Source organism: Perognathus longimembris, chromosome 8 (assembly GCF_023159225.1).
Source record: "Perognathus longimembris pacificus isolate PPM17 chromosome 8, ASM2315922v1, whole genome shotgun sequence".
Lineage (NCBI taxonomy): Eukaryota > Metazoa > Chordata > Mammalia > Rodentia > Heteromyidae > Perognathus > Perognathus longimembris.
Genome location: NC_063168.1, coordinates 42,814,924 through 42,842,700, shown reverse-complemented (window position 1 = coordinate 42,842,700; position 27,777 = coordinate 42,814,924). Strand labels below are relative to the sequence as shown.

At 34.0% G+C, this 27,777-nt stretch overlaps 1 protein-coding gene across 7 annotated transcripts in view; it reads right to left on the bottom strand.

The window, feature by feature from the left end:
• Nrxn1 (neurexin 1) overlaps positions 1–27,777 on the bottom strand; it is a 1,045,218-nt gene that overhangs the window by 918,065 nt on the left and 99,376 nt on the right. For 2 of the 7 annotated variants that reach the window (XM_048352948.1, XM_048352950.1), the window contains exons 3-4: positions 23,601–23,630; positions 22,794–22,805 (exon numbers count right to left, since the gene is read on the bottom strand). The exons of 2 other annotated variants lie outside the window; for them this stretch is intronic. In XM_048352948.1, the coding sequence (XP_048208905.1) occupies positions 22,794–22,805; positions 23,601–23,630 (42 nt within the window). Of the gene's footprint in view, positions 1–22,793; positions 22,806–23,600; positions 23,631–27,684; positions 27,703–27,777 lie in introns of all 7 variants that reach the window. 3 more of the 7 variants (XM_048352949.1, XM_048352951.1, XM_048352955.1) reach the window with 2 other exon arrangements.

The window sequence follows — 27,777 nt, the reverse complement described above, 5'->3', positions numbered from 1 at the left end:
ATTTTATTGTCATTACCAAAGTGCATGCAATCATCAAGCATCATCAAAATGAACTTTCACCTATATTTGGAGGGCAACAATAAAACAAAACCAATTATCATAACAAGTGACAGAAGCAGACTGGAATGACCAATATGCACATAAGGTTTACTATAGTATTCACTTGAATATTTCTGACTAAGTTTAACTCTGATTTGGAGGTCACATAAAAATTTTTAGCTCTCATTTAATTTTGGGGGTCATATTTATCCAATATCGTCACAGTTCTGTTTCTCTTTGGAGGGTTCTTTTTTGTAATAAGAGTTCTCTGGGAGATGGAGAAAAATGGTGGAGGAGCAACAGGGCATTGTCTGAGCTCTCTCCAAGAATCCAGTTCTAATAACCCAGCAAAAGTCCCACAATAGTGTGGAGGTTCCTCAAAAGGCTAAACATAGAACTCCCCTATGACCTAGCAGCCCTGCCATTGAGCATCTATTCAAAAGATTAGAAGCAAGACCACACTAAAGCCACCAGCACAACTATGTTCATCATAGCACAATTTGTCATTGCTAAAATACGGAACCAACCGTGATGCCCCCAGTAGAAGAATGGCTCAAGAAAATGTGGTACATATACACAGTGGAATTCTATGTCTCTATTAGAAAGAATGACATTGCCACATTTGTAACGAAATTGAAGGACTTGGAAAAAATCATACTAAGTGAGCCACACCCAAAGAAACATAGACTCTATGGTTTCCTTCACTGGTAATAATTAATATATGTCTAGGGTAGTACTAGCAGAAGATCACAGTAGCTCAATAGCTATGTACATATAGACACATAAGATGATGCTAAGTGAGATAAACTCAAGTTATGGAAATAAGTGGTTTATCATTGTAATTGTTATTTACAACATACCATGTGAAATTATGCCATTTTGTTTTGTTTGTTCCCAGGGTTTTACCCCTAATGTCACCATTACTGATTTCTGTACCCCTGGGTATTGCGTGTACATTTATTGGAACTAGGAAAAGGAAAGGGAACATCAAAATAGAGAGACAAAAGATAAAAGATGAAGTAATGCAGAAGTGATACTTACAAAACTGTACAGTGTAAACCAACTGTACGACTCATGGGGGGGTGATAAGGAGTGGGAAAGGTGAGGGAGGAGGTAACAAGTTGGATCAGAAATGTACTCACTACTTTATGTATGAAACTGTATCCCATCTGTACATCACTTTGACAATTAAAAAACAAGTTCTCTGTTGTTTGTTTTGTAATACCAGTTTGGTTCCTCTTGGAGTTGGTCCTTTCTGAAATTTTCTTTATTTTTTCCTGTGCTCTTAGCTTTTAATGCAAAGATTTTAATTTGTCTTACTTTTAAATTGCATATAGTTATAGATTCTATCTGGAATCATTTTTCAAATGATATATAAAATAAAATAGTGTTTATATTTTACCTTTTTAATCTTAAATTGACACACTTCTTAAATTTTTTTTTTTTTTTTGGCCAGTCCTGGGCCTTGGACTCAGGGCCTGAGCACTGTCCCTTGCTTCTTCCCGCTCAAGGCTAGCACTCTGCCACTTGAGCCACAGCGCCGCTTCTGGCCGTTTTCTGTATATGTGGTGCTGGGGAATCGAACCTAGGGCCTCGTGTATCCGAGGCAGGCACTCTTGCCACTAGGCTATATCCTCAGCCCAAAATTTTTTATTTTAAAAATATCCTGTATTTGTTTTCCAAATATTACTATGCATTTTTATGAGACAGTAAATAAAATGGATGCATATATTTTCTAGGAGTGAGAAAATTGGCATGGTTATACTGTTATTTTTTAATGATTTATTTTTTCATTTAATATCCTATCAGATTGTTGTTAAATTGTTCTACATCAATTTTGTTCACAAAGATTTACTTTTCATAAAACTACTTAATATGAAATTTCATAAGATTCCACTGGTGCCCCAAAGTTTGGAAAAAATAATTATTAAATTTGTATGAAAATTATTTTAAGGAGTAAACATATTGTTGTTTATTTCTCAGGAAAATCAGATTTCCACAAAGGCTTTCTGTTCAGGATATTAAATGCCTATACACTCATGCTGGGTTTTTAATATAGCACCTATTTTAGAAAGAAAATTCCAGATTTCTATAGACAGATTGGAAGTCACTTCCTAATAGAGCTGATCCATAGAAAACTGATGAAAGATGACTCAAATAGAAAGTGAAGACTTGTGAATGCAGACAAAGCTTTCAAAGGATGATATATTTTCTTAGGATCATTTGCCACAGAACTATTCTATTTGACAGAGATTTGACAGATATTAAATAATTAAAATTATATACTGTCACCAAAATAAATGAACCATATTCTGAAGCAATAGATTGACTTTTTAAACCCATATTTCACATATTTCTGAAGCCTATAGAATTCAAGAATGGGAAGCAAATCTCCACATCAATAATTTGAATTAGTAGCATGCCACTGTAATTTCTGAAGAATGCATTACTGGAACATCAAGGACAGTACCATGGGAAAAGCTTCAGATTAAATTGTCATTCAATGCTCTACAGCATTAAACAGTTTACCAATGACAAAGAAAATAAAGTGGAATAGCTCTTAAGAGGAAGCCCTTCTACCCTATACCTGACTAAACTAGAAATGCTTCTCTATCCCTTCCATTTTAAGGGAGTTATTTTGTGCGGTCTTCTGGTAATATTGTTTATTATTATTTATGCCTTTGTCTTGAACTCATCTCTTATTTCTATGTTTGCTAGCTATTTTCCTATGGTTGTTAATGTGGAATCAAATTAACTGGCACATTTAAACACAAAGTTTATTTACTTATTCAACTACGAACTATTTTCCAGACATTAGGATTGACCTTAAAGAAATTTTGTCCTGAAAATTGGTCATTGGGTGAAATAGCCTTGTATATTAATGTCTTCTGAGTATTACCACACTGTATCTTAGAATGGAACTAAATAACTTAGCTAATTGTATTTGTAAACAATTTGAATTGTAACACAAAAGTCATTTTTCTTTAATATTACTTGCTTGTATACCCCCAAAGATTATTTATTCTTAACTTATCTTGAGTGCAGTAAATTTTGGGGGACATATGAACAAAAAAGAACTGTTTACTAGTGTAGAATGTGCTCTTCCTAAGATTCACTCTTTTTAATACTAAAAAAATTATGTTAACTTGGCACCTGAGCATAGTCCCTGAACTCTTTTTCTCTAAGCTAGTATCCTATCTCTTTGAGCCACTTCTGGTTTTCTGGTGGTTAATCAGAGGTAAGAGTCTCATGTACTTTCCTGTCCAGTCTGGCTTTGATTCTCTTATCTCAGCCTTCTGAGTAGCTAGGATTATACATGTGTGCCACCAGCACCTAGCCTCAAAGAATTTTTTCACTGAGATTTATTTTCCTTCTTGAGATTGATCATATTCACTCTCAATCCTCTAATTTTTCCATATTTTGTATTTTCCCTATAAACTTTTGTATATTTTGCTTACTTTCTTTTTTTAATTTTCTTTCTCTCTGTTTTCTTCTTTTCTTCATGTCTTTCCCAATCAGGATTAGTAGAAAAGAATCCTGATACCCATAAGTTTACGTTGCTCTATAAAGAGATGTCCATGACTCAATAAAATTAACAGAGAAGAAAATACAATGGAATTCTAAATTTTTAGATTTTTTTAAACTTTACAGAAAGTTGGTAGATGATTTCAAAGTTCTTATTGAAAAGAGTGTGTTCTTCCTATATTTTACACAATATATTAAAAAGAATCTTTGGAAAACTAAATGATGGGGTGACACAAGGCCTTACAAAACACTGTTGTATTCTTTTCAGCACCATTTTTCTCTTTGTCTTTTCTCCCTCTGTGCCATTATTAGTCTTAAACTCAAGTACTGTCACCTCTGCTTAGCTATTTCTGCTTGAGGCTTGAGTGGTACCACTTGTGCAACACTTCCATTTCTGGCTTTTTGCTAGTCAATCGAAATTTTTCTTTAAGGGTTGAGTTCTACCATAATCCTCAGATCTCATCTTTCCTGTGTCACTAGGATTACCAACATGAGCCCGCCCCTAACAGCTGTCTTTTTATTATACCCTTTGTCTGGCAGAACGTCATGTCTTGGTATTATAGACACTCTGATATATTAAGTCAAATTTATGAACTATATAGTTTAAGAAGCATCAATGTCAGCTTGCTAAAGAATTTCATCTCTAAATAACCATCTGAATGTTTTTTGTTTTGTTTTTTAGCATAAGAGCAGTGCAGAAATTGCCCTGAGTCACAGAAAATGTAGTATTATTTTATGGACTCCAATATTTTACAAATATGTATTGGCTGAAAGAATAAGACATGTATTAATTATCTAATCATAACCGAGGATTAGCCAATCTAGAATTGTATGCATGTTATGCAAATAAGACTAGGCAATACAAATAAATGAGCTAACCAATCTCCATGGCCACTAACAAGGAAATAAACTATCTGAAACTCAGTTGTCACTTAGATAAGAGACCAGTGAAACAAACCATGCAATATTGGACTTAGAAATTCATGAGAGATCCAAACTGATTAAATCCCCTACCCTCCTCCCACTGCACCACATACAAGGCTCCAATAGAAAAGCTGTATCTGGGAACTTACTTATTAAGGACAGTAGTCCTAAAACCTAAAGTATATATGCAGGATCGATCTGATATTATCCAATTGATGGTTTTGAATGTAATTTACTGTTACATGCATTATAAAAAAATGTAAACTTTTAGACGTAGAGAATATATTTAGAGAAGGGATGGTATTGTAGGTAAGCTAGAGGGCATAAGTGACCACAAAATTAGAAACAAATATGGTTTACTGAGGATAGCATGAACGGACCTATTTACTAGTGTAAGGACTATAGACAAAATTCCAAGATGAATAGCAGTCTTAAACATTATAAAAATAAAAAGGGTAGTTCAGAGTTCATAGGAAAAGCAGATAAGAAACCATTACATACTTCTGAGCAATGGTGTTCTGTGATGTTATATATGCCAGAAAAACTGAGATGCTAAATAGAGAAATCAGGTAAAGTAGCTGGGAGGAATAAAAATGAGAGAATAAGGATTACCTAGGTTAGACTGATGTCATTGGATTCCAAGGAGTAAAGGCATTGCTTCTAAGAGCTATAGTGAATGTACAGAGAACTTCTTCAAATCTCTTCTTAGGAGAGCTGTGAGAGGATCTTCCTGACAACTTGATGGAGAAATGTTATTCTTATGTGTGTCCTCTCATTTCCATTTATAGAATGTGTCACCCTCTGATTTGCAATGTATTAGCTTATTTCTTTCATTAGTCCTTGTTCCACAGAAATACAATGTAATTACAATACCTTTTTCTCGTTACTTCTCAGTGTCGGTGAGTCGTATGAAAAGGTTCAAGTTTTATACTGAGTGAATTGAAGGGATTAATATGAAAAGGTTCAATTTTTATACTGAGTGAATTGAATGAGTTAATTTCCAATACAGAAAACAAGAAGAGGAAACATTAATTATGTTTTCAATGTATTAGTCTAGTATTTTGGAATGAAGGTAATATGTAAAAAACATTTCATTTGGAGACCACAAGTGAATTTTATAACAGCAAAAGGAAGTATGAGGGATACGAAAGGAAGTATCAAGGGATACTAAGAAGAAAATGGAATGTAGAGCAGTAGGAAATGCAAAATAAACAACAAACTAAAGAAACTACTAGTGGTTTACCTATCCTTTAAGGAATATGAATTATACCAATATATTTACTACTTTGTATCCATCATTTTCTTCTTAGGATCCCAATGTGTTTCCAGAAGAATTTCATCTGTTACTGTAACTTGCTTGGGAGATGGAAACTGTAGATACCACAAATTTACACAATCTCCTATGTATTATTATTATTCTCATACATATAAACAATGTTGGTTACTTTAATACTAAAACATAATTTGTTGGGGAGCCACAAATTTCTCCAAAAATCTGTTAGATATTTCAAGGGTCTACCTTATCCTTTACAAGGATTACTTCAGTTAAGAATTAAAATTAATTCTTTGTTAGATCCTAGTGAATTGTTTAGTATCATAGACTAACTCACAAGTACCTAGAAGCATCCTTTTATTAAGACAAGAAAGACAGATAAAATTACTTACTTTGTAGTAACATTCACTTTCATACAAACTTATTTATTTTGCCTCTAACAAACATTAAAATAAAAATAGAAAAATTAAAATTATAGATCACATTTAGAGTTAAATATAAAGTAAGAATAAGCATACATATTTCACACAGTAAAACAAGAGGAAGAAACGAAAAAATGATGAAGTAGACTTATATAGAGATATATTGTCAAAAATTCTTAACTTTCCAGTAATCATTTTAGTTTATATTGGAAAATAGTCCAAGAGTCAAAAACGTTAATATCAGTTGATTTAGGTCTCCTGTTTGATTAGTGTAGCAAAAAAGGTTTACCAAAATTAATGAATCTCCATATTTAAGAAAAAGCATATATTTGTGAATATATTACATTGCCCTTATGAAAACCCATATGCAATGTAGCTTTTTTGTTTTTTTTTTTTTTTTTTTTTTAAATCCGGGCAGGGAATTCCATAAGACTCTTATCTCAAATAAACTACTGCCTCCAAAACATCTAGAAGTCGAGAGGTGGTTCATGTGGTAGACTGCTAGCCTTGAGCAAAAAATGACTAGGGATGGAGCTCAGGCCCTGAGTTTAAGTCTCAGTGCATGCTCTCTCTCTCTCTCTCTCTCTCTCTCTCTCTCTCTCTCTCTCTCTCTCTCTCTCTCTCTCTCCCTTCCCATCTTCCCTTTGCTCTCTCTCTCTCACACACACTCATATATACACAAATTTAAAGTGTTTACTATATTAAGTTATAACCTCAGCCTCAGTCATGACAACTTATATTAGCCCAATGTGAAAACTATAAAGAAAAGAAGGTAAGTAGAATTGAATTACTAATCAAAAACAGGTATTTTATGAATAAAAGACAGGGCTAAGAAGAGTGAAAAATTGCAATGGTGCTACTATAGTTAAGAAAACAAAGATATTTACTCCTAATCAGAACCAATACATTACAGATACAATATTGAAAAAAGTATTTTAGATAGGTATAACACTTAATAAAGACAAACCAAAAGAATAAAACATTAGAATTACTTTATAGTCATTCTAAATTTTGTTATTATTATTTTCTTTAAAAACATGTGCCACCCAGATCACCCAAAACAAAATTTAACTATGTCTCTATTGTTGTTGATCAAAATAATAATTCTTCACTCTAAACAACATGAATTCATTTGTTCAATCTTGATTTCAACTGATATGAATCTGGTTCATATAATGCTCTGAGTAATAGTTGCTTCCATTGAGTTGATGGTCTTGGAGAGAATTGTAATTTTTAAGCAATGGTTGTTTAATATTAACTTAACATAGAAATATTTAGTTAAGGTGACTGGTACGTAGGTGTACGGACATGTGTATGGGGTGGGGTGAGGAGAGGAGGAGTGTGAACTTTGCTGCTAATAAGTCACTATATTGTCATCTGTCCTATGGGTCATTGAATCAACATTCTGTAAATAACAATAGGGGATCTTGGCTTACAAATAGCAATGTAAACAAATAGAAATAGGGAAAGGTACATGAGCACATTTTTATTGCTTCCCAGATGAATGTCTCAAGTCCTGCTGTGTGTCTCCTGCTCAGTGGCAAGCCTCACATTTTGTTGTGAAAACATCAAACCTTTTCCTTGCAAAGTGCCCTGAGGCAGTGGGAGCAGTGCTGGCAAAGGCCCCTGATGTTGCTCTTCAGTGGTCTAAAGGGCTCTGAGGTCCTTTTATGGTAAAAGTGAACTTTTATGATTTACTCCTTTGAAATAATGGAATTGGGGATGTTATAATGTAATCCAAAAATTCAAAGGGGGTAAGATCTGAAATTCTGGCTTACAGGCCTTGATTAATACCCTGTAGCAATAGTTTTCAAACATTTTTTTTTAAATGAGAATCTTTTCCTTGTATACAAAATCTTGAGAGAGAACCAAGTATTAAAGCAGATTAAACTCCATGGCACTCTTCAGGGCCTGCGCTCTGAGTCTTGCCCTTATTGCAGTAGACCTGAGATGTCTACCTAGAACTCTCAGCATTCCATAAAGTATCATTTATAGTGTCCATTAGCTTATGTCATCTGTGTAATTTAGAGCAGAAAAATACAATTTGCTTAAAAGTAGCTATTGGATTCAACAAGAATAAGACATATGAAGGGTACCTGAGCCAAAATGCTCGAAATAAATAAAATATAGCTGGTGGTTTTCACTTAGACTTTCCTTCTATCCATACAACTATACCAGGGAATAAATCCAGACCTGAGCAATTTCTAGGCAAGTGCTCTTTCCACTAGAAACATGCATGCCCTTGGCTCTTTTTTGTTTGTAATTTTGACTGATTACCTATATTCCTGGAGCTGGATTTGAATCATGGATCTTCCTCTCTCCATCTTGCAAGAAACTGTGATTTCAGGTGTTTACCCCCACCCCACACCAAGCTCACTTAGGCTTTTTGGCAAGCCCAGTCTTTTTTCTACTTGTTCATGAAATTTAGCAAAAGAAAGCTATCTTGATGTCTTTGTAATGGGGTCCGAGGTGGGGGGATGCCCATTCCCTCCAAGAGTCCACCACTCAGAGACAGTCCCAAGTAAAAAGATGGATTTATTGGGGAAGTTCCAGATGGACTGGTCCCAGGTTTTAGAAAAACATATAACACAAAACAGGACAGCAGCACACAGACTTACTTCCAGAAGATTTCTAAGTACCAGCAAACCAATTCAGCTCCAAAGGAGAGCTGAATTGGGACACCATGGGGAAGAGACACCAGACGCAAACATGGCGTAAAGGCAGCTGAGCTGGCCTGCCCTTAAATAGGGTCAGATCAGGGGGCTGGGTCACAGGAACCTCCCAGTCCCAAGCACTTAACCTATAGGCCATGTGCTCACCCCTGTCTCTTGGGATTCAGGAACTCCTATTACCTGGGGATGGGACTTCCCTTCCTGCAAGAACCCAGGCACACCCATCAAGACACCTGGACATACCTCCCACCCCAGGCATCGCCTGGGAGTGAGTCTATGATTTCAGGTGTATATACACACACCAAGCTCAACTTAGGCTTTTTTGCAGGCCCAGTCTTTTTCTACTTTTTCATGAAATTTAGAGAAAGAAAGCTATCTTCATGACATGTATTAACTTGGTATTATCTGAATTTGCCAGATAAGCCTAAGTTTTGACTTGGGAATATAAAATACATTACTATGGCTCTCTCTTAAGTAGATAATGTGTGGACAGATATTTTTGTGTATGTGAAAGGTAGTAAATTTCCTTTTAGGCAGCAAGGGAGTGATGTGTGGCATGGGCAGCCTTTCATGTTCTAAGATTAAATCTTCCCTTGTTGGTTAATGCTGAACAAAATGCTTCCTTCTCTTAATTTCTTCATGTATAAAGCAATGGGCTTTCACAAAATGATCTGACCTTACTTTTAAAAGGGTTATAATGAATATTTTATGCCTCAATACTTTTTGTGGGTTAGTAAAAAATAAGCGAAAAATTCGCATATTCTCTTTAAATGCTACAGATTACAACTCATTTACCTCACCACTCCATCCAGAGGCTTCTATTCATATTTTTTGTCTGTGTGTTGAGTATGTCTACTGGATGTCTTCTCAGGACTTGATTTAAGATCAATCTTCTCCAGCTTATATGATCAGAAGCATGGTCTACCAGGTTACTTTGAGTCAGGCTCTTACTCATATATATTTCTTTCAAATCCCAGTTTGACTCTTCCACATTCTTCATTATCAGTTTATTACCTACATGAGCTTTGCCCCGTATACCCCATATAAAATATTAGAAATAAAAAGACACAGACAATGCTTTGGTTGAATAAATGATCTAGCTTTTCACACTCCATTTCTCCTTCAAGAGGTCATCATTTCAGTTCAGGCACCATCACCTGTTACTTCAACTGTTTCTACAACCTCCTAACTCATTCCCATCAGGAGCCAATCTTCCTTCAACACTATAATTTATAATTGTCTTTATGGTGTCTTTCTGCAGTATGGCTGATAATGGCACCTCATCACACATGCAAACTGTGAGCTTGGTGACTTATTCTGTATTGATTTCCTATATAAAAGAGTGAGGGAAAAGGAGTGAAACACAGAACAATGTGACCGGAAGAGAATGGTCAGAGAGATGTAATATTGTTGGTGCTGAAGATAGATGAAGGAAGTCACCAAGTAAGGGTGTGGGGGTCCTCAAAAAATATGGAGAAAAAGCAATTATTTTCTAGAGCTTGAAATACAATTTACCCCCTTGGAGAGCCAAGTCAAGTCTCTGCCCTGCAAAATACTGTATACTAATTTAAGTTGTAACCTGCTAAGTTTGGAGTAATTTGTTAAAGAAAAAAATTCCATTACTCATCCACTTCAGTCTGGTAAATAGCTATGATTCAGCGAGTCTCAACTAAAGCAAAATGGTTCTTCTTATAAATCACTTCTATTGTGAGCTATGAATTGTCAATAAGACTTGCATGCAGAAAGGTCTTCACCTATTGAGCTATAACTGTACCTAGGACAGATAGCATGCCTATTTATTTTTGATTCATAGTATCTTATATAGGATGTTTAGTAAAGTTTTCTCATTTTAATGATTGAAAGACCAGGTCACATTCTATACTGTTGCACACAAAATTGAAAGTCTGGCTTATAAAAAAGTTCAGAACTAGTCAAAAAATATAAAACACACACATACACACACACACACACACACACACACACACTGTTCTTGGGCAATAATCTGTGTAAACAGAAGCATATTATACAAAATCAGACTGTTTCCAAATGTGTCCTACTTAGGCATTTAAGATATCAAGATTAATTTGGGACTTGACTTTAAGGTAAGAAACAACATAGTAAGTAGGAATTCAACATGATGATAGATGATTTTAGAGACTGAAGATGTAAAGTTTTGAGAGAAAAATCTGAATTTGATGTGGTGTTGTTGGGTCACACTTACAGAAAGTACTTTGTTTGAAGGATAAAGATGACGAGTTAGACACATAATTTAGCTCTAGTTAAACTCAAAATACAGAGCAAGATCACTGGAGAGGCTTAGCAAAGGTTTTATGATAAAACAATCACAACATTCAGATGGCTAGTGAGAGTTTCAAGGAAAATTTTCATTAAAATAAACAACTTTTTTATTTCTTCCCTTCTCTCTTTAAAAAAATAATCATAAAACCTAACCATTATGATTTATATTTTCCTTTTGAGTACCTCAGCTGGGTTTAGGTCACTGCCAAACCAGAATTAGTGGAAGTTCTTTGGACTGGACATTTGGATTTTGAGACTTAGAAATTTTGATTCAAATCGTGGTATTATTTATGGTCTTATCCATTAAAAATAAATTTCTTTAATGTTCTGAGTACAGTGGGTTTTACAGTTTGATTTAAAGTGAATCAGCACCTGGTCTTAATTCCTAACTTCCAAGCTTTATTCTTTCTTTCATAATTACCTCAGACTCTCATAATATTCGTACAATTTTTTAGTCTTCAAAGCACACCCCAGAATGAAAGTCAGTGACAGGAAGGGATTGTGATTTTTTTCATTGTATTGTCTTTTATAATGAAGAAAAGCAATTAAGCAAGCTGAATTTTTTCTTACCAAGCAGTCTAGAACAAAGGGCTTATCTGATTTTGCTAAAACTTGCTCACTGTAAACAGGATCTTGCTACCCTAATCAAGGAAATTAAAAAATAAATTAGAGGAAAACATCTTGCTTTTGTGATATAGAGCCAAAAAAGATGATGGGATAATTTCTTTGTCAGCATTTTAAAGCTCACCTCACATATTTTTTTCTTTTTTAGTTTTCTTATTCCTTTGTAATTTAGCTAACAAGAAATTGGAAGAGCTTTATCCTAAAACACTTTCACCATTTTCTCTTACTCTAGAAATATTCTTTAATACATGTAGTATACATGCTTGAGTTTGAATTCAAGGTCTCATCTTTGATGGGCAGAATACCTCTGAGCCATGACTCTATTGCCTTTGCTGATTATTTCTAGGATGGCATTTCACTTCTCTACCCAGGCACAGGCCTACATCAAAATCTGCTTACTTTTTGATTTGTCATTATTACTCCGATCACATGTGTTCAAATTTTGCCCGGCTTCCTCTATGTAGATGGTGTTTTGTGGACTTTTCTGCTCAGGCTGGTCTGGAATAGAGATCTTCTGATCTCTGTTTCCCACATAGCTTAGAATGGTAGAGAGGTACCACCATTTCCAGCTATCGGTTGGGAGGAGATGTGCTGGCCTCAAACAATGTTCTTTTCGATCTCAGCCTCCCATGTAATAATGATTGTAAGCATGAGCCACTAGCACCTGGCTAATGTTTTTGTATTTAATCTCCATCATGAACAAAGATGATATTGCTTATACTTTACAGATGGAGACAATGAGGATTAGGGAGATCAAACTGCTTCCCTAAAACTACACACTGTTAATATATAAATCGTGAGGCTAGGGGTTATGTGTGGATCTTTTCCAATCACCATGATAATTTGCCCTATACTTTGCAGAAAATTTTATTATTTCTTATGTTTCCAATACAAAAATAAAAACAAAAAATGCTCTAAGTTCAAATATTTCACATTAAATAGTAGTGACTGACAAAATTAGTAAATGGAATCCGGTTGTCATTTTGTGAGGTAAATATAGGGTATTACATAATTCCTAGGGCAGAAAGCATCACTCTTAAGTACTTTAGCCTAGAACTGCTTTTGTATTCAGTGACTGCATGTGCACTGTTAACATAGCTAATCCAGGACACAAATGATAAGATTCTTTCTGTCAATCACGTCTTAACTTCCTTCTTGGCTTAGAAGCCAGCATTGCCAATGTGCTTCCAACTCAGCAGAGCCCTAACTAAGGATAACTAAAGGCTGCAGGATGCCATCTGATATGGTTTACTCACATTAAAATGAACCTCTCTCTAGGTGTCCTATTTTGCCAAATCCCTTCTTAAAGAGAGAGACATTACTTATAATGATGTGGCATTTCCAAATATTTTATGTTAATTTTTAGCAAGAGAGCACAGCCACAGAGAAATTTATCTTTGACAAGACTACAATGTCTGGTGATCCTCAAATGACATAAAATATGCCAACATCCATGAGTGCTTCCCTAGTTCCTAGAGTGACACTCTCAGGCTATGAGCAATACTCTTCCATATCTTTCCTGCATGGGGAAATAAAGAATGTCTTGCTGTCACCGAGGCTAGGTAATCTCCTTTTCTTGCCCCCATAGGAGCTGAGGTTATCCCCTTCAGCACTCCCCTCCACTTTCTCTGTTTTCACTTCACTTTTACTATTTCTTTCTGAGATTTATTAAATGTATTATCATCTGTCTTCACACAATTTGAATATCTGGATCAAGGGTTTCTATAATGCCTCAAAGAATATTATACCTTCTTTTTCAATAGACTCTCCCAAAGACAAATTGCCCACTACCTAAAATATGACCTTTGCACAAATAAAGTGATCTTGTTTAATTTAAGACTTCCTTAATATCTCCAGAAAAAGAAATTAGAATAATCCTTTGTTGGCTATATTTGTGAGGTGATTTTTATGAGACCTCCATATTTTCTGTTGAGCTTATACTCTGTTTGGTCTCCTTACCAAAATTCCATTTAAATCCAGAATGAATCTAAAGTATATTACAAAACACCTACCGTGTTCAGGCAACTTGTATGATGTTCAAAAGGTGCCATAAATTCAATTGTGGATTTTCTTTTTCTTTTTTTCTTTGAGGTAGTACCTAGTCTGAACTCTATACTATGAAAGTTTTAATGACCTTTCAGTGAGAGCTTTACTAATTTGAAAATATACTGTTTTATTTTGTAGTATAAAGAATGGTTGATTAAGGTCATCATCTACTTAGACCTTTCCTAATGAATGAACTTCTCTTGAGCCAAGGAATTATTCCTGTGTCAACAAGGAAATTCTTTCAACAGGGGCAGTATGGGCTGAGTAAACAAAGGGTATGTGTTGCAATATGGTGCAGACCTTTGAAGATGTCATTAACAGGTATGGAGAGCAAAAGCAAGTCAGCTGAATTGGTAGAGTCTAACTAATTGTGTTCTGTATGTTCTGGAGGTTTTAGATAAAAGATACAGAGGTAGGTAGATGGATAGATAGTATAATTTACATACACCATGATATACATATGAGATACAAAGTTAATAAGGTTATATATCTCATGTTTAGGTACGTGTGAGTACAGAATCTCAAACTACCGTGGACCTAATAAATAAAATTCACTGCTAGGTGTCTTGAAAATGTGCACATTTAGAAGTATGTCCCAACTGACAATGAGGGTTGAGTTTACTATGCAACCATTCTGATAACTAATTACCTAATCAGACAAAGGCAATGGCTTTAAGGTATGCTCTGGTGTTTGAACACTTGTGCAAATGCTCTTATCAGGGAGGAAAGATACTTGAGATTAATTAAAGAGTGGTCCTCAAGAGAAGGCATTTCTGCATTTTCTCTATTTCAGGAATGTCATTAATGAAGCAGAAAGAAAAGAAACAAACACATATCCTGATAAGTCACTGACATTACTTTTAGAAATTATTCCAGGACAAAGTAAAAATGAATCATCCTCATAGACATTAAATCTTAAGTGTGAGCTTTCTTGAGTGTGAGTTGGTTTCTCTGCTTATCCATCATGTTGAATGACTCTTAACTCAGTCCCCTGAGAAAGAATGCTGTTGGTCACAGAAAGTACAGATGGCACATTGCAAATCATCACCCTTGCTGGGAAGGCAATTGAAAATGCGCACACCCTGCTGACTGTGGGTCAGATAACGTGCTATTTTATTTAAACAAATAAGCACTTAAAATGTAATCATAACCAGCCATCATGATTCTTCTAGATCAACCCAACATCAAAGGTAACTCTTCATTGAGCTTAACCTTTGATTTCTGGCAGATTTTTCTAGTAGCAATCTGTGGAAACACACAGATAGCTACTGAATGAGGGCTTCCCTGGACTTTAGAATCATAATTGGCCAATTTAGGGATTTCCATCCCTCTGGCAACACTGCCTGAACAAAATTGAAGTGTTCCTTTAAGTGGATAATTTAATTTTCTTCAAATGTCTGCAGACTTTATAATGCCACGTTTGGAAAATGAAATGGGAAACTAGGTCAATTGACCAGGTAGTTCAGAGGAAGAGAGACAGAGGAAAGAGGGAGAGAGTAAAACAGACAGAGAGCTTTGAAATCATAACACAAAGAGCTTTGCAATCACACATAATTTTTAAATTTTCTGATTCATCTTTTTTTTCAGAAACAAACTTTTATATTCTGTATTTGGATTGTACAATGAAAGAAATTTAAGATGACAGAATATGGTTTTAGTTTGCAGCTCTGGTAAAATTCCTGTACTCTACTTGGCTGAAAGCAAATATTTATCATTAAAGGAATGCTTCAGTTTCACTAGATCTGAACAGGACATGGTGTGATATACAGTCCATGGCAAATCATAGACAAATTAACAGAAAAAATAATCCATGCTTGTTGTTAATAGGCCCTTGTGTAAGTAGGTATGATTTGAAAATGTAGAGTCATGTACTGAAAACTGGTAATTACTGTGCATGTGGTTAAATTTCTTGTAGTCAAATACCTTCAGTACATCTATTTTGAAAAGTGGTGGCTATGTGTAACAGTCACACACGCAGAAAATTCTCCTTAATGTCAATAATAATGACTAAGGGTGGGCCACCCCCCATCTACCTCCTTTTGTTCTCTTCTGCCATATTTCTCCACAAGATATAATAAAACATTGTTTTTAATAAATGTAGTCTAAGGTATAAGAGCCCCTTGGTGTATAGAACTCTCCATGGTCCAAGAAGGAGGAGTCTACCTTTGCATTTGAGAAGTACAAGATAAGATGTCTTCCAATAAAGTTGGAGAATATTTACTTTATTCTATGAAACGCTCTTCCTGTCACACAGTGTTCAAATCCCTTGAAAAGGTCCCAATAAATCATGCTATTTAGCAGCCAATGATGCCCAAGCTGTTCTACAGAGTCATACAGAAACAAGTTACTATCCTCTTCTTAAAGCATTTTGCTTTTAAACCTGATTATTATACAAGTTTTTAAGAAAAGCTTGCCTTTCAATCTGATTTCCAGAGACTTCTTTGACTAAACAGAGAACAAGAAAAAAAAAAAAATAGCTGGTCCTGGTGCCCCTCCCCCATTCTTCCCCTCCTCCCCCCAACTTCCTTCTACCAGTACAATGAGAGTTTTCATTGACTTTGTCTACCATTTATAAAAAGACAGCTCTTAGGGTAGGAAGAAAAGAGAAATCTTAAAACTCATGTCCTATGGGAAAGTAAAAAATCATAAATGACAAGGTCTTAATATGACAATCAGAAGTTGGTCAGCAATCACTCGTGTTTTGTTAAATAAATTTTAAAAGTTGCAATAGAAATATACATAATTACATGTAGTTGGGAGAAAAGTTTTGAAGGCTCCGTAAGACTTGGTTATTCTTTACCATCATTTCAATTCAAATCTTCACAAGATTTAATAGGAAATAGTGTTTATCATATCTTAAAACTCAGAATGCCAATATTACTTTAATGATGATTTCTAATGCTCTTTCTGTTTACAAAATTGTGTGATTCTCATTAAAAATTAAATTTGCTTCAGTATATAAACTAATTACACAAGAAATAACATTATTAATATCCACTCACCAGCACAACTTATAAAATAAATACCTATGAACCTAAAGGTGTTGATAATGAATTTATATTTTAAAAAGATTACATTTCAAATGGATGAAAAAGATAAAAGTATTTAGGGGAATAGATCTGATTTAAATATAATTTTGTCATAACTTAAAAATTTAGTATTTTAGTAAAATTATTATAACATTTAAATTGTTATTCAGACCTCCCCTTGACTATGGAGAATCTGTTCTATATGCTTCAAAGAAGAAGTTAATCTACTGCAAGTCTTTAAAATTCTGTTTAGTTGTCAATATCATTACCATATGTATATTTTATAAAATTATGGGAATCTTCACAGAATAAAGATTACAATGAATTATGAAATTTATTAATAATAACTATAATTATGTGATTGATTAAATCACACTCTTCAAGGAACTTTTCTTAGTTATACCTAGAACTGATGAACAGGAAAGCTAAAGAAGAACTACAAATAAAATATTGAATACTCTCAGAGCCTTCATGAATGAAATCAAATACATTCATACTGTATGATTTTATAAGGTGAAATTCTGAGTTTTCCATATTCTGTGGTTGCAACAAAAGAGGTAACAACAATAGATGGAAGTAAATTATTTCTTACTTTGTTTACATATGTACAAAGTATGTGCTTCGGTTCAATGCTGTCAGCATCCACAAACTTCTAAACAGCAGTTTACTTATTACTAGGAAGTTAAATGAGGAAATATGATTTAAGAATCCATACAAAACAAAAGAAATAAGATATTTTCATAATTAAATTGATTATATATCAGAATCCACAGTAAATCTATCAGGAAGCTGAGAGTAGAAACTGGACATTTCCACAGACTAGTTGACTACATGGCAATACAAGAGTTGGTAAGAAGAAGTCTGGTATGTTATATTATAATCTATGACCTGATTTTATCTGCTACTATTTGAAGGTTGGTTATCTCTTCAAAATCCATTTGTGAAACTGTATCCCCCAGGTGCTTAATTCTAGGGACTCACTAGGAGGGTGAGTATTTCTTGGCTCCAATTACCAGATCAGGGAACAGAAAGCAGACTGCCCTGTACCAGCCCAGATTTCAACAGGTATAAAACACACCTGCACCTTGATTGTGGAATTCTCAGATGTCATATTAGTGAGAAATTTTTGCTCCCTGGTTTTCACTACTTCATTATAGCAGCCAGAATTGACTGAGAGAAAAACAAAACAAAACAACATCACCAATAACTTACTGTTCTCTCAATATTAAAATGCCAATTTTAAGAGCAAATATAATAGATTTGTGATATGACGTTGCAGATAAAGGTTAGAAATACATGATAATATTGCATATAGCTTACAAATTAGTTGTAAATAATCAACTATATCCAGGTATTAATGGGATATATTTTGAAAATTAACTATTTTTTTGATAGATGATTACATTTGATGTGAACATTTCACTATAACAATAAGAATAAAACTCATTTTAGCAATATGTATCTGTAATGCTTACCAATTCTACTCATAACAAGAATCATAGACAATCAAACAATGAGTGTTCTTTTGATAGACTCAGACATTCATTATGAAAATATTGTGCAAATATTTGTATAGCTGTATAAATACAAGATAATGAATATGTTTCTATTATAAGACAAGATTTTGATTTTTACTTTTCAGATAGCTTACTATTCATACTTAGTTAAACTATAGGTGGGTCTTACAACACATCAAATTGAAACACAGTTGAAATAAATAAAGGAAGAGCTCATATAAGATAGCATAACATTTCATTTCAGTTTTTCGAAAATTTTATGTAACTATTATCTCACAAATAAGGAAATCTTAAGGTAAAACTTATATTTATCCTTATGACAGTGAATTGCATTACAAAAAAAAACACCAAACACACACACACACACACACACACACACACACACACACACACACACACACACACCTCTGAAAACCACTACTTACAACATGCAATATCTTTATTTCTTTCCAGACCTATTACTTTGTGTGGGCTAAGACATATATGACAGTAGAATGATAATTTTCTAGGAAGAAATATAGCAGAATCTTGACAAAAAATATAAAAGATAGGAACAAAAAGACAGTTCAGAGACAGAGACAGACTGCTTGCATGTAGTCACTTGTTACAACTCACTTTTGTTATTTGAATAAAGTTCTTCTTCCCTTTCCACTCTTGGTGAAAATTTTAAACTTTCTCCATTCTCTTACAAATTATTTCCTCTATGCTTAGGACAAGTAAAGGGCACATTTAAGTTACAGTAAGAAAAATGTTTTGGAAGCACAATGGACAACAAGAAACAAACTTCCTGCCCTCTTGGAGCTTACACTCTACCAAGGAGAGTTAACATTAAATTTAATTTAACATGTAAATAATTACAATAATGATTGTTGTGAAAGAAAAAAAAACAAACATTTCTTCAAAGCACAAATTGTTACCTAATGATAATCCATGTTTTCAGCAACTACCCAGCTATTCTGGCTGGATTTGCATGTATAACCTACTTTGGTTTTCCTTATTTAAATAGTCACTCACTTCATTTACAAAGCATCTATAGTAAGATATAAGAAACAAACAAGCAAACAACCAATTACTAGAATGAAATAAACAATTAAAACCTTAGTAAAAAAAGAATAGACTACATTTCTAGACAAATAGATGAACTTACATTAAGAGTAAAAAGCAGAAACTGTGGTTATTAGTGATTTTAACAAAACTGTTGACAAATTAAAAATTCAAGCAAAATTTTCTGAAGTTTATTTGGAATCATCTACCCACAAGCAATAGTACAGTTGGCTTTGAGTACCATGTCTTCAGCTCTTTTAAAGAAATCTAAACTTCTCTAACTAAAACTTAATCCTAGTTGGATCTGTTTAAAAGTGACATATCTTATTTAGCAATTATAGAAATAAAACTAATCCAAATTATTTACCCTAGAGTTTGAAATAGAAAACCCACTTGAACATATTTGGCCTCTATTGCCTTTGGAAAAGGGAGCAAGCATGAATTTCCTTCTTGTGAGTCTACTAGCCAACATTACCAGTGACCACTATCATGTCTGAGTCCAACTTAGGTGTTTCATTATGTCCATATGGTAAAATATTTTGCAGTTTGTGAACCCTGAGGCATTATGAAATGTGGAAGGATTCACTCCAACTCCAGAAGGTTACATTACAGGAACAGAGAGAACAATAATGGTTATCAAAAACTTGTTCTTTATACACATGTCAATTATTTTTGTTAAATGGAAGGTATTCATCTAATAATGAGCAATTACAAATTTAGAAAATATTAAGAATTCATGTAGAAAAAATTAAAATGATAACAATGATGTCCTTCAATTCAGTGTTACTTCTGTATTCACAAAAAATAAGTACATCCCAAAGATTCTAAACTTACTCTAAACTTTTCCTTCGGAAGGAAAAATTAATGGTGAGGATAAAAGTCCTATAGTTCAATCCTCACCATTTTTAAATCATTTATTTCATGACATATATCTTTATATTTATTGTGCATATTTTTGCATTAATAAGTTGATGTAAGGATGTAGTATTTTACACTGGCTAGACTTAATATCTTTTAATTCATAAGTAAGATTTGTTCACACGTGCAGGGTTATAAGTATAGTTTTTAGACTTCTGTAAATCCCATAGGTTACACAAATCAAATATATTTGCCTACAGGAGCCCCTAAATCATGTCATCATTACCTGTTTGTGAATTCCTAGCACACATAGTACCACTCTCATTGTCTTTTTGTCATGTACACTAACTTGCCCATGCCTTTTCAATCCCTCCTCTACTGACATACTTTGAATTTGATTCCTTGACAAAAGGATGATTGTATTTTTGCTCTTTGTCCTTTGCTGATTTAATGTACCATTAAAGACTGACAAACCATGTTTGTCATTTCAACACATCTAAGTAACCAACATGTAATGTCAGCCACTCTGATTTTCTAAACGCTTGAGTCCATCTTAAAATCATTTTCCCCAGGATCCATAGAAAGCATCCTGATGCCATTAACAAAACAAAACTAAAGAACATAACAGAAATAGCACATTGTATTCCTCCTAGCTTTGTGATGACTGAGAGACAAAATTCGATGAAAACCAGTGAAATGACAAGGACATTTTGCACACAAAAGGAAACACTGAAGACAGACTTGGTAAAACAGAATGAAGTTAAGTGACACGTAATATTAATTACAGCAAAGAGGTAGGCATCTGCTTAACACAGGACTGCACATGTAGAGTTACATGGCTTATTAGAAAAACCATATAAAGAATTACTTCTTCATAGTGAACACTTATAGTGCATATACTTACAAACTGTGTAGGTACATTCACATTCATATCAATATATACATACCCATACTACAAACAAATATACATTATTCAGCCAGGAAGCAGAGTATAAGCATCATGTGCCTTAGGTCTATGTACTGGAACATAGGGGAAGTACTCAAAGAGTTAGAAGTCAGTGAGAATTTGGCTGTGGGCAAAAGAGTTATACCAAAGTACCATCAATGACAGAAAAAAATCTTTAGAAGAATTGATACATACTGTTAGTTTCATAGTTGCTAAAGCGTTAAAGCATGTTTACATGATAAAAATGTGGACCCAAACAAAAATGGCAAGCACACATGTTATTGACTGAAAGTATTCAGATAGCATTTTTTTCTGAAGCTCTACTTTCTACTTTAAATTTTTTTGATATCATTTCTAATACATATTTCTTGGCTCATGTTCAGGTCTTTCTCAAGAAGAAAAGATCCTCTGCTACGTGACAAAAACGTAAAATTGTAGAATTGTGAACTCAGGTGCCATTTTTCCTTAGTTAGCATTTTAGAACATAAAATTTGAACTCAAGTCAAAGATTTTAAAATAATAGTAATTTTAAAACTAGAGACACAGGAACTATTCACTAAATTACAGTTAAAAATGGCTAGATGCTGGGCATTGGTGGCTCATATCCATAATCCTAGCTACTAAAGATATTGAGATATGAAGATTTTGGTCCAAAGCCAGCCGAGACAGGAAATGTTGTAGGATTTTTAGCACTAATTAATTGAAAATAAAAAGTGGGAAGTAGAGTTGTGTGGCTGAAGTGGTAGAGTGCTTGTCTTGACTCAGGGACAGCACCCAGGCATTGCATTAAAGCCCCTGGACTAGCACATACATATATACACACAAAACAAAAATGGTTTGAGAGTCTTTTATACATTTGCCACAGCTGTATAGCACCTACTTCCTTTCACTGACAGCACTAAACACAAGGTGGATGGTCCTAAATGGCAAATTAAACATGCATCTGAGATTTCTAGCACATGCCTAACTTAATCAAGTGAAGAGGAAACGCATGGCTGAATGGTAATATTCTGAGCTAGTGTGTTTATAGAAACAGCAGGCTTGTATTTCACAATACTGTATTTCCAACTACCCATGGATTGAATGGATGCATGCGATATCTACCAGACAACGAGGTAACACACCCACAGCAATAAGGTTTCAGTGTCACATGTGCATAAACTTATATTTCAATCCAGAGTGGATGGGGCAGATGTGTCCCACCCAAATTGAACAGTTAAGGATGATATATTTATGGTGATTGCACCTGTCATTTAACTCTCATTGATTGGTACTACCACTGAAATTATAACCGGTAGCTCATTTCTAAATATACTGATCATGTAAGCAGCCAACATTTGTAAAAAAAAAAAAAAAAAAAAAAAAAAAAACTACTTTTAGGCATAAAAAAAATAAAGGAGGATATTCAAGACAGAAATATTCGGACGGATTTTCTTACCTTAGATTAATAAATACATCAATACATATACCTACCTCCCATTACCCATTACCAATGCCAAAAGATCTAAATATGTCACAAAATTTAGATGCACTGTAAATCATACAGAGGATATTAAGAAAAAGTAAAATGTAATACCTTTACTTTTACCTACGTATTTGATGGAATGGATCCATGAAGAAAGGTTTTTCCAGACAAAGAGAATAGAGAAGAGAAAAACAACAATAAGAATTATGAATATATGTAAGTGTATTGCTCTTTGAAAATTAAACAGACATGAAAGTATAAACCAAGTTTTGAAGAGCAATGGAGAGGCAATCTTCACATTCTGACAATCCTGCCCCCCTTTAAGGCAAGTGCATGCAAGGAATTAGAAGGCCCATGCTCATTTATAAAATATTACACAAGATACACAAAGACCCTAGGTAGTATTGATTCCATGAGAGACTATACTCAGCATTCTAGAAGCCAGAAACTAATGATGTCTGCATGTTCCCAAACTGCCATGCATGAATGAAAAATGAACTCTGTTTTTTTTTTGGTATAGAGGTTAAACTGGGTATTTTCTTTCAATATTATCCTCACATGATCTTGGTTTTCCTTTCCTGTAATCACCCTTAACTGCAAATGCTGATTAATGTATAGCAAAATCTTGAAACATAACTTCTTATGTCTCATTTATTTGTAGATATCCTAATGCAGGAAATGGAAGAAAATAAAAAAAAAAAACAAAACACAGGAGCAAATTAAAACCAAGCCAACAAAGGAAAGGGAGAGAGACACATGGGAAAAAATGTGAACAAAAATGATGTATTTCATTTGCAGCCAAATACGTTGCAAGCACTTGCCCACACTTTTTTTTGTTGTTGTTGCAGTGATGGTTTAAAAGCAGCTACAGTACAAGAAAACACTGAAAGCAGAGTGGAAAAGGAACAGAGCCCATACCTTGGTCGCCCATCATCAGGTGCGCCAGACCTTGAAGGAAAACAAGAGCACAGTCAGCAATAAACAAGGTAGCATGGCAAGGCAGGGTCGTCACGGAGACAAAAATTTTCAGTGACAGACATCTTGTTTTCTATCAGACATGTCTGTATCACAGAGGCAATCAAAAAACATTCTTTCAACCCCCAGTTGGAATGCTTTGGGGCAAAGAGTTATAAAGCTTTCAATTTAAATACTAGCATATGCTGTACTGTGTGTTTCTCTCTGTATCAGTTGGAACAATCGAACTATCAGTGCATGACTTAAAATCCAACCAATCCCTTAAATAGAACATCTGCCCTTTGTGCCCTTTGATGAAACTATTTTGATCTGTGCCCCAAAGGACGCAGTCTTCAGGGATGAAATTATACTTTTAAAAACATAAAGGGATATATGAAACATGGGCTGGGTCTGATCTTTTTCCCCTCATCCAAAAAAAAAAAAAAAAGAGCAGTATCATAATCAAATGGGAACAAAAAAAATCTGTAGTCACACTGAAATGATAATGTAGAAAGTTTTTCTTGTTAGGGATATGTAGTAACTGACTAGTGTTGGTCAAATACATTTAAAAAAATACTACACATGCAGTTATCAAGTCTGAGTCTGGTATATAATGATGTTTTTAAGAAATATGCATTTCTTTAGTTGAAAGTATATTCTGTGGAGGACAAAATTATTCAGCATTAACATTGATTTACTCCAGTTTACTATAATTAACTTTAATTTTAGTGTAAATAGGAGTTTCTAATGATATGTACTACAAACATAATTTCACTGTCGATATTTTTTCTAACAGTTATTGGATTCCTCTATTTTAATTATTTATTTTCTGCTTAATGCTTCATGCTGACCATCACTCATTTTTAAAGAATACCATGAAAGCTGTTTTGTTTTGTTTTTAGTTTACTTTTGTTTTATTTTTATTGTGGCTTTCTTTCTTTCTTTCTTTCTTTCTTTCTTTCTTTCTTTCTTTCTTTCTTTCTTTCTTTCTTTCTTTCTTTCTTTCTTTCTTTCTTTCTTTTTCTTTCTTTCTTCCTAAGTGTCTGGGTTGTGAACTTAGGACTTCACACTCATTCAGTTTACTTGATCAACTGGTATTTTACCATTTGAGTCACACTTCTATCCTGGCTTTATGCAAGTTAATTAGAGATAGGTCTTGTGGACTTTTATTCACAGTCTGGGTTCAAATCACAATCCTCCTAATATAACTTATAAATAACTAGGACTGGAGATGCGAGCCACAGATGGAATCTAACTGTCTATTTTTTGTTGTTTTTGAGTCTTTTTCTCACTACCTACCTTAGGCTGACTAAAAGAACAGGTTATATTTACCAAGTACTGAAATTATAGGTGTGTATTATTAGCAAACCAGGCTGGAAAGGTTCTTTTAAAATTTCTTTTTTTTTTTTTTTTTGGCCAGTCCTGGGCCTTGGACTCAGGGCCTGAGCACTGTCCCTGGCTTCTTCCCGCTCAAGGCTAGCACTCTGCCACTTGAGCCACAGCGCCGCTTCTGGCCGTTTTCTGTATATGTGGTGCTGGGGAATCGAACCTAGGGCCTCGTGTATCCGAGGCAGGCACTCTTGCCACTAGGCTATATCCCCAGCCCCTAAAAATTCTTTTACTATCCAAAAAGCTGGTTTTTATACCAACAGACATAAATCTTTTTTCTTTTAGTCTAAATTTAGAAATAAAGATATTTTTCAAACTTTGCGTACTTTAAGAATTTACAAAAAAAGCTAGGTAGAACACATACCTAAAGTGTAATAACTTGTAATTTGAATATCTAGAGCTATGTCAGCTGTATTTGAAATGATGTATTTGAATGATATTTACATATTGAAGTAATCTTTATTTTCATAAAAATTTAAAGCTATTCAAATATCTCTGTAGATAGATAGAATTACAAATAATTATATAACAATAATGTGAAGTTATCGTGATTAATAAAACAGAATTTTTATATATCTACAATGCAACCTCTCTGTAGTATATAAATAAAAACCAAAAGCACCACACATGGAGTTTAAAAAAGTATGCTGATATGTTGATAATTTAATGTTTTACATGGTAGAGAAGAATGACAGATTTTCTCATTTCTATAATCTTTTGCTTTTATTTTTTAAGTACTATAGATATATTTGCGCTACTGCGTATGAACTACATATGTGTCAATAATGTTCGTTAGCAATTTGATCGACTGAATCAGGGCATGATCTGATAAGATCTAACTTTTACAAAATCTTCTATAAGATATATTTGGAGACTTGTATTGGTTTTGGTACTTCATCAATATGGATGGAAATTAATAAGTCCTCAAACTTTTCACATTCTTCCCACTAAATTTCCTATTACTTAAGGGATGTTTACCAGTCACATTATAAATAGAGAGTTATAATTGTGCTTGAAGAAACATTATGACAAAAGAATATGAGCCTATGTTCTGAGAATCTTACAATAAAACTGCCTCGGAAGTGTATGTGAGAGAAGAAGGAAATATTCTTCCTTATTAGCTTGGTTTTAAAGTTCTTTGGAATGCAATTGAGTTTAAAGAGGAAAATAATACCCACAAAACGTGGAACCATTAACACAACTGATAAGGAAATATATATGTACTTGAGTACTTTTCCAAAGTAACTTTCAAACTCAACATGCACAACCTAAGTGAGATTGAATTTGGAATATTCCAAGACAGCAGGGTAAATTAGTTTCTCAAATGTATGCTCAGATGCAAGAAAATTAGAGAATGGAAAAACCAGAAACCAAATATACAGAGCCAAAACCTGGAAAAAGTGATTCATAACTTCTTGAAGTTTTAATCTATTTTATTTAAATAATGGGACAGAAATTTTTAGTAGAAATAATATTGTTCATGAAAGAATCACGCATATAATTCTGAGGCCATACTACTTATCAAATGGTGCTAACAAGTAGTGATTATTGTTTTATTTTGGTTTTTGTTTTTAGACCAGAAATCTTGGTTACTTTAAGTTGATGTATGTGTAACTCTGAATGCCGAGCATTTTTTGGTAAGAAACCCTCCATCCAGTAGAGATATTTTTTGGAAGACAACGGCAGTTAAAAAATACAGCAGCAATGCAAAGTATGTTAAATGCTCTCTTCTGGCATATAAATATTAGTAAATTTGTTTATTCAACAACTATTAGTGCTTTGATCATATAAAGCAATGGCAGGCATGTAAAATCATAAGCCTTCCCTTTCATAATCATTTGCTATTTCTAGGTCTTTTCATGTGTGTATCCTTTACAGGAGTGAGTAGACTGACAATCTAGATCTTTAAAAAGTAAAAATGTTCAACTATATTTGTTGAATTCTAAAGGAATATATATGAATATATATATATATAATTTCAAAATTCCTTGATAGAGATAATTTTTTAAAACTTCAATAAAATATTTTTTAACATAGACAGGAAATTATAGGTATACTTACCAGTAATCACACTGGGGTGCTGTGTGTTTTATTTCCACTGGCCATTGGCTTAGGTTTTTAAGTCTAAATGTATGAATTTTACTCATAGTCAACATTTTGTTCTGTGTTCTTTTTGTAAATTAATTCAATTGAAACAATTCAATGGTCTTGAAATGACAATAACAAACATTTCCAACAAAAAAAGAGGAAATCATTCTGATCAAGAAAACATGGAGAAAAGATCATGCACTGTGTTCAAAAGCTGCAAAGACACACTTTCTCTTTTAGAATAAAAGAAGTTGGAGCATTGTATCATTTTTCCATACAGAACTGAAGTAAGTATTCTAAAGCCCATGTGGGATGCTGAAATCCATCAAGAGATGGAGATAAGACTGAAAGTCTTTGTTACCTTAGGCCCTGATGGAGTGTGTGTGTGTGTGTGTGTGTGTGTGTGTGTGTGTGTGTGTGTGTGTTCTATATGAAAAGTGATACAAGATCCCGAAATCAACAAATGCTCAGAAAGAAGTTCAACTTACCGTCTAAATTCGAGAGGTAGCCTATTCATACTAAGAAATCAAAAGGCAAAACAGAATAGGAAAACAAGATAGAAAGCACCCACCTTCCACATTGTTGTCTTCTGAAAGCACATGACAAGGAGGGAGAGAAAAGGAAAAACATTCATTAAGCAGCATGCAGACTGGACCTTGCCTTT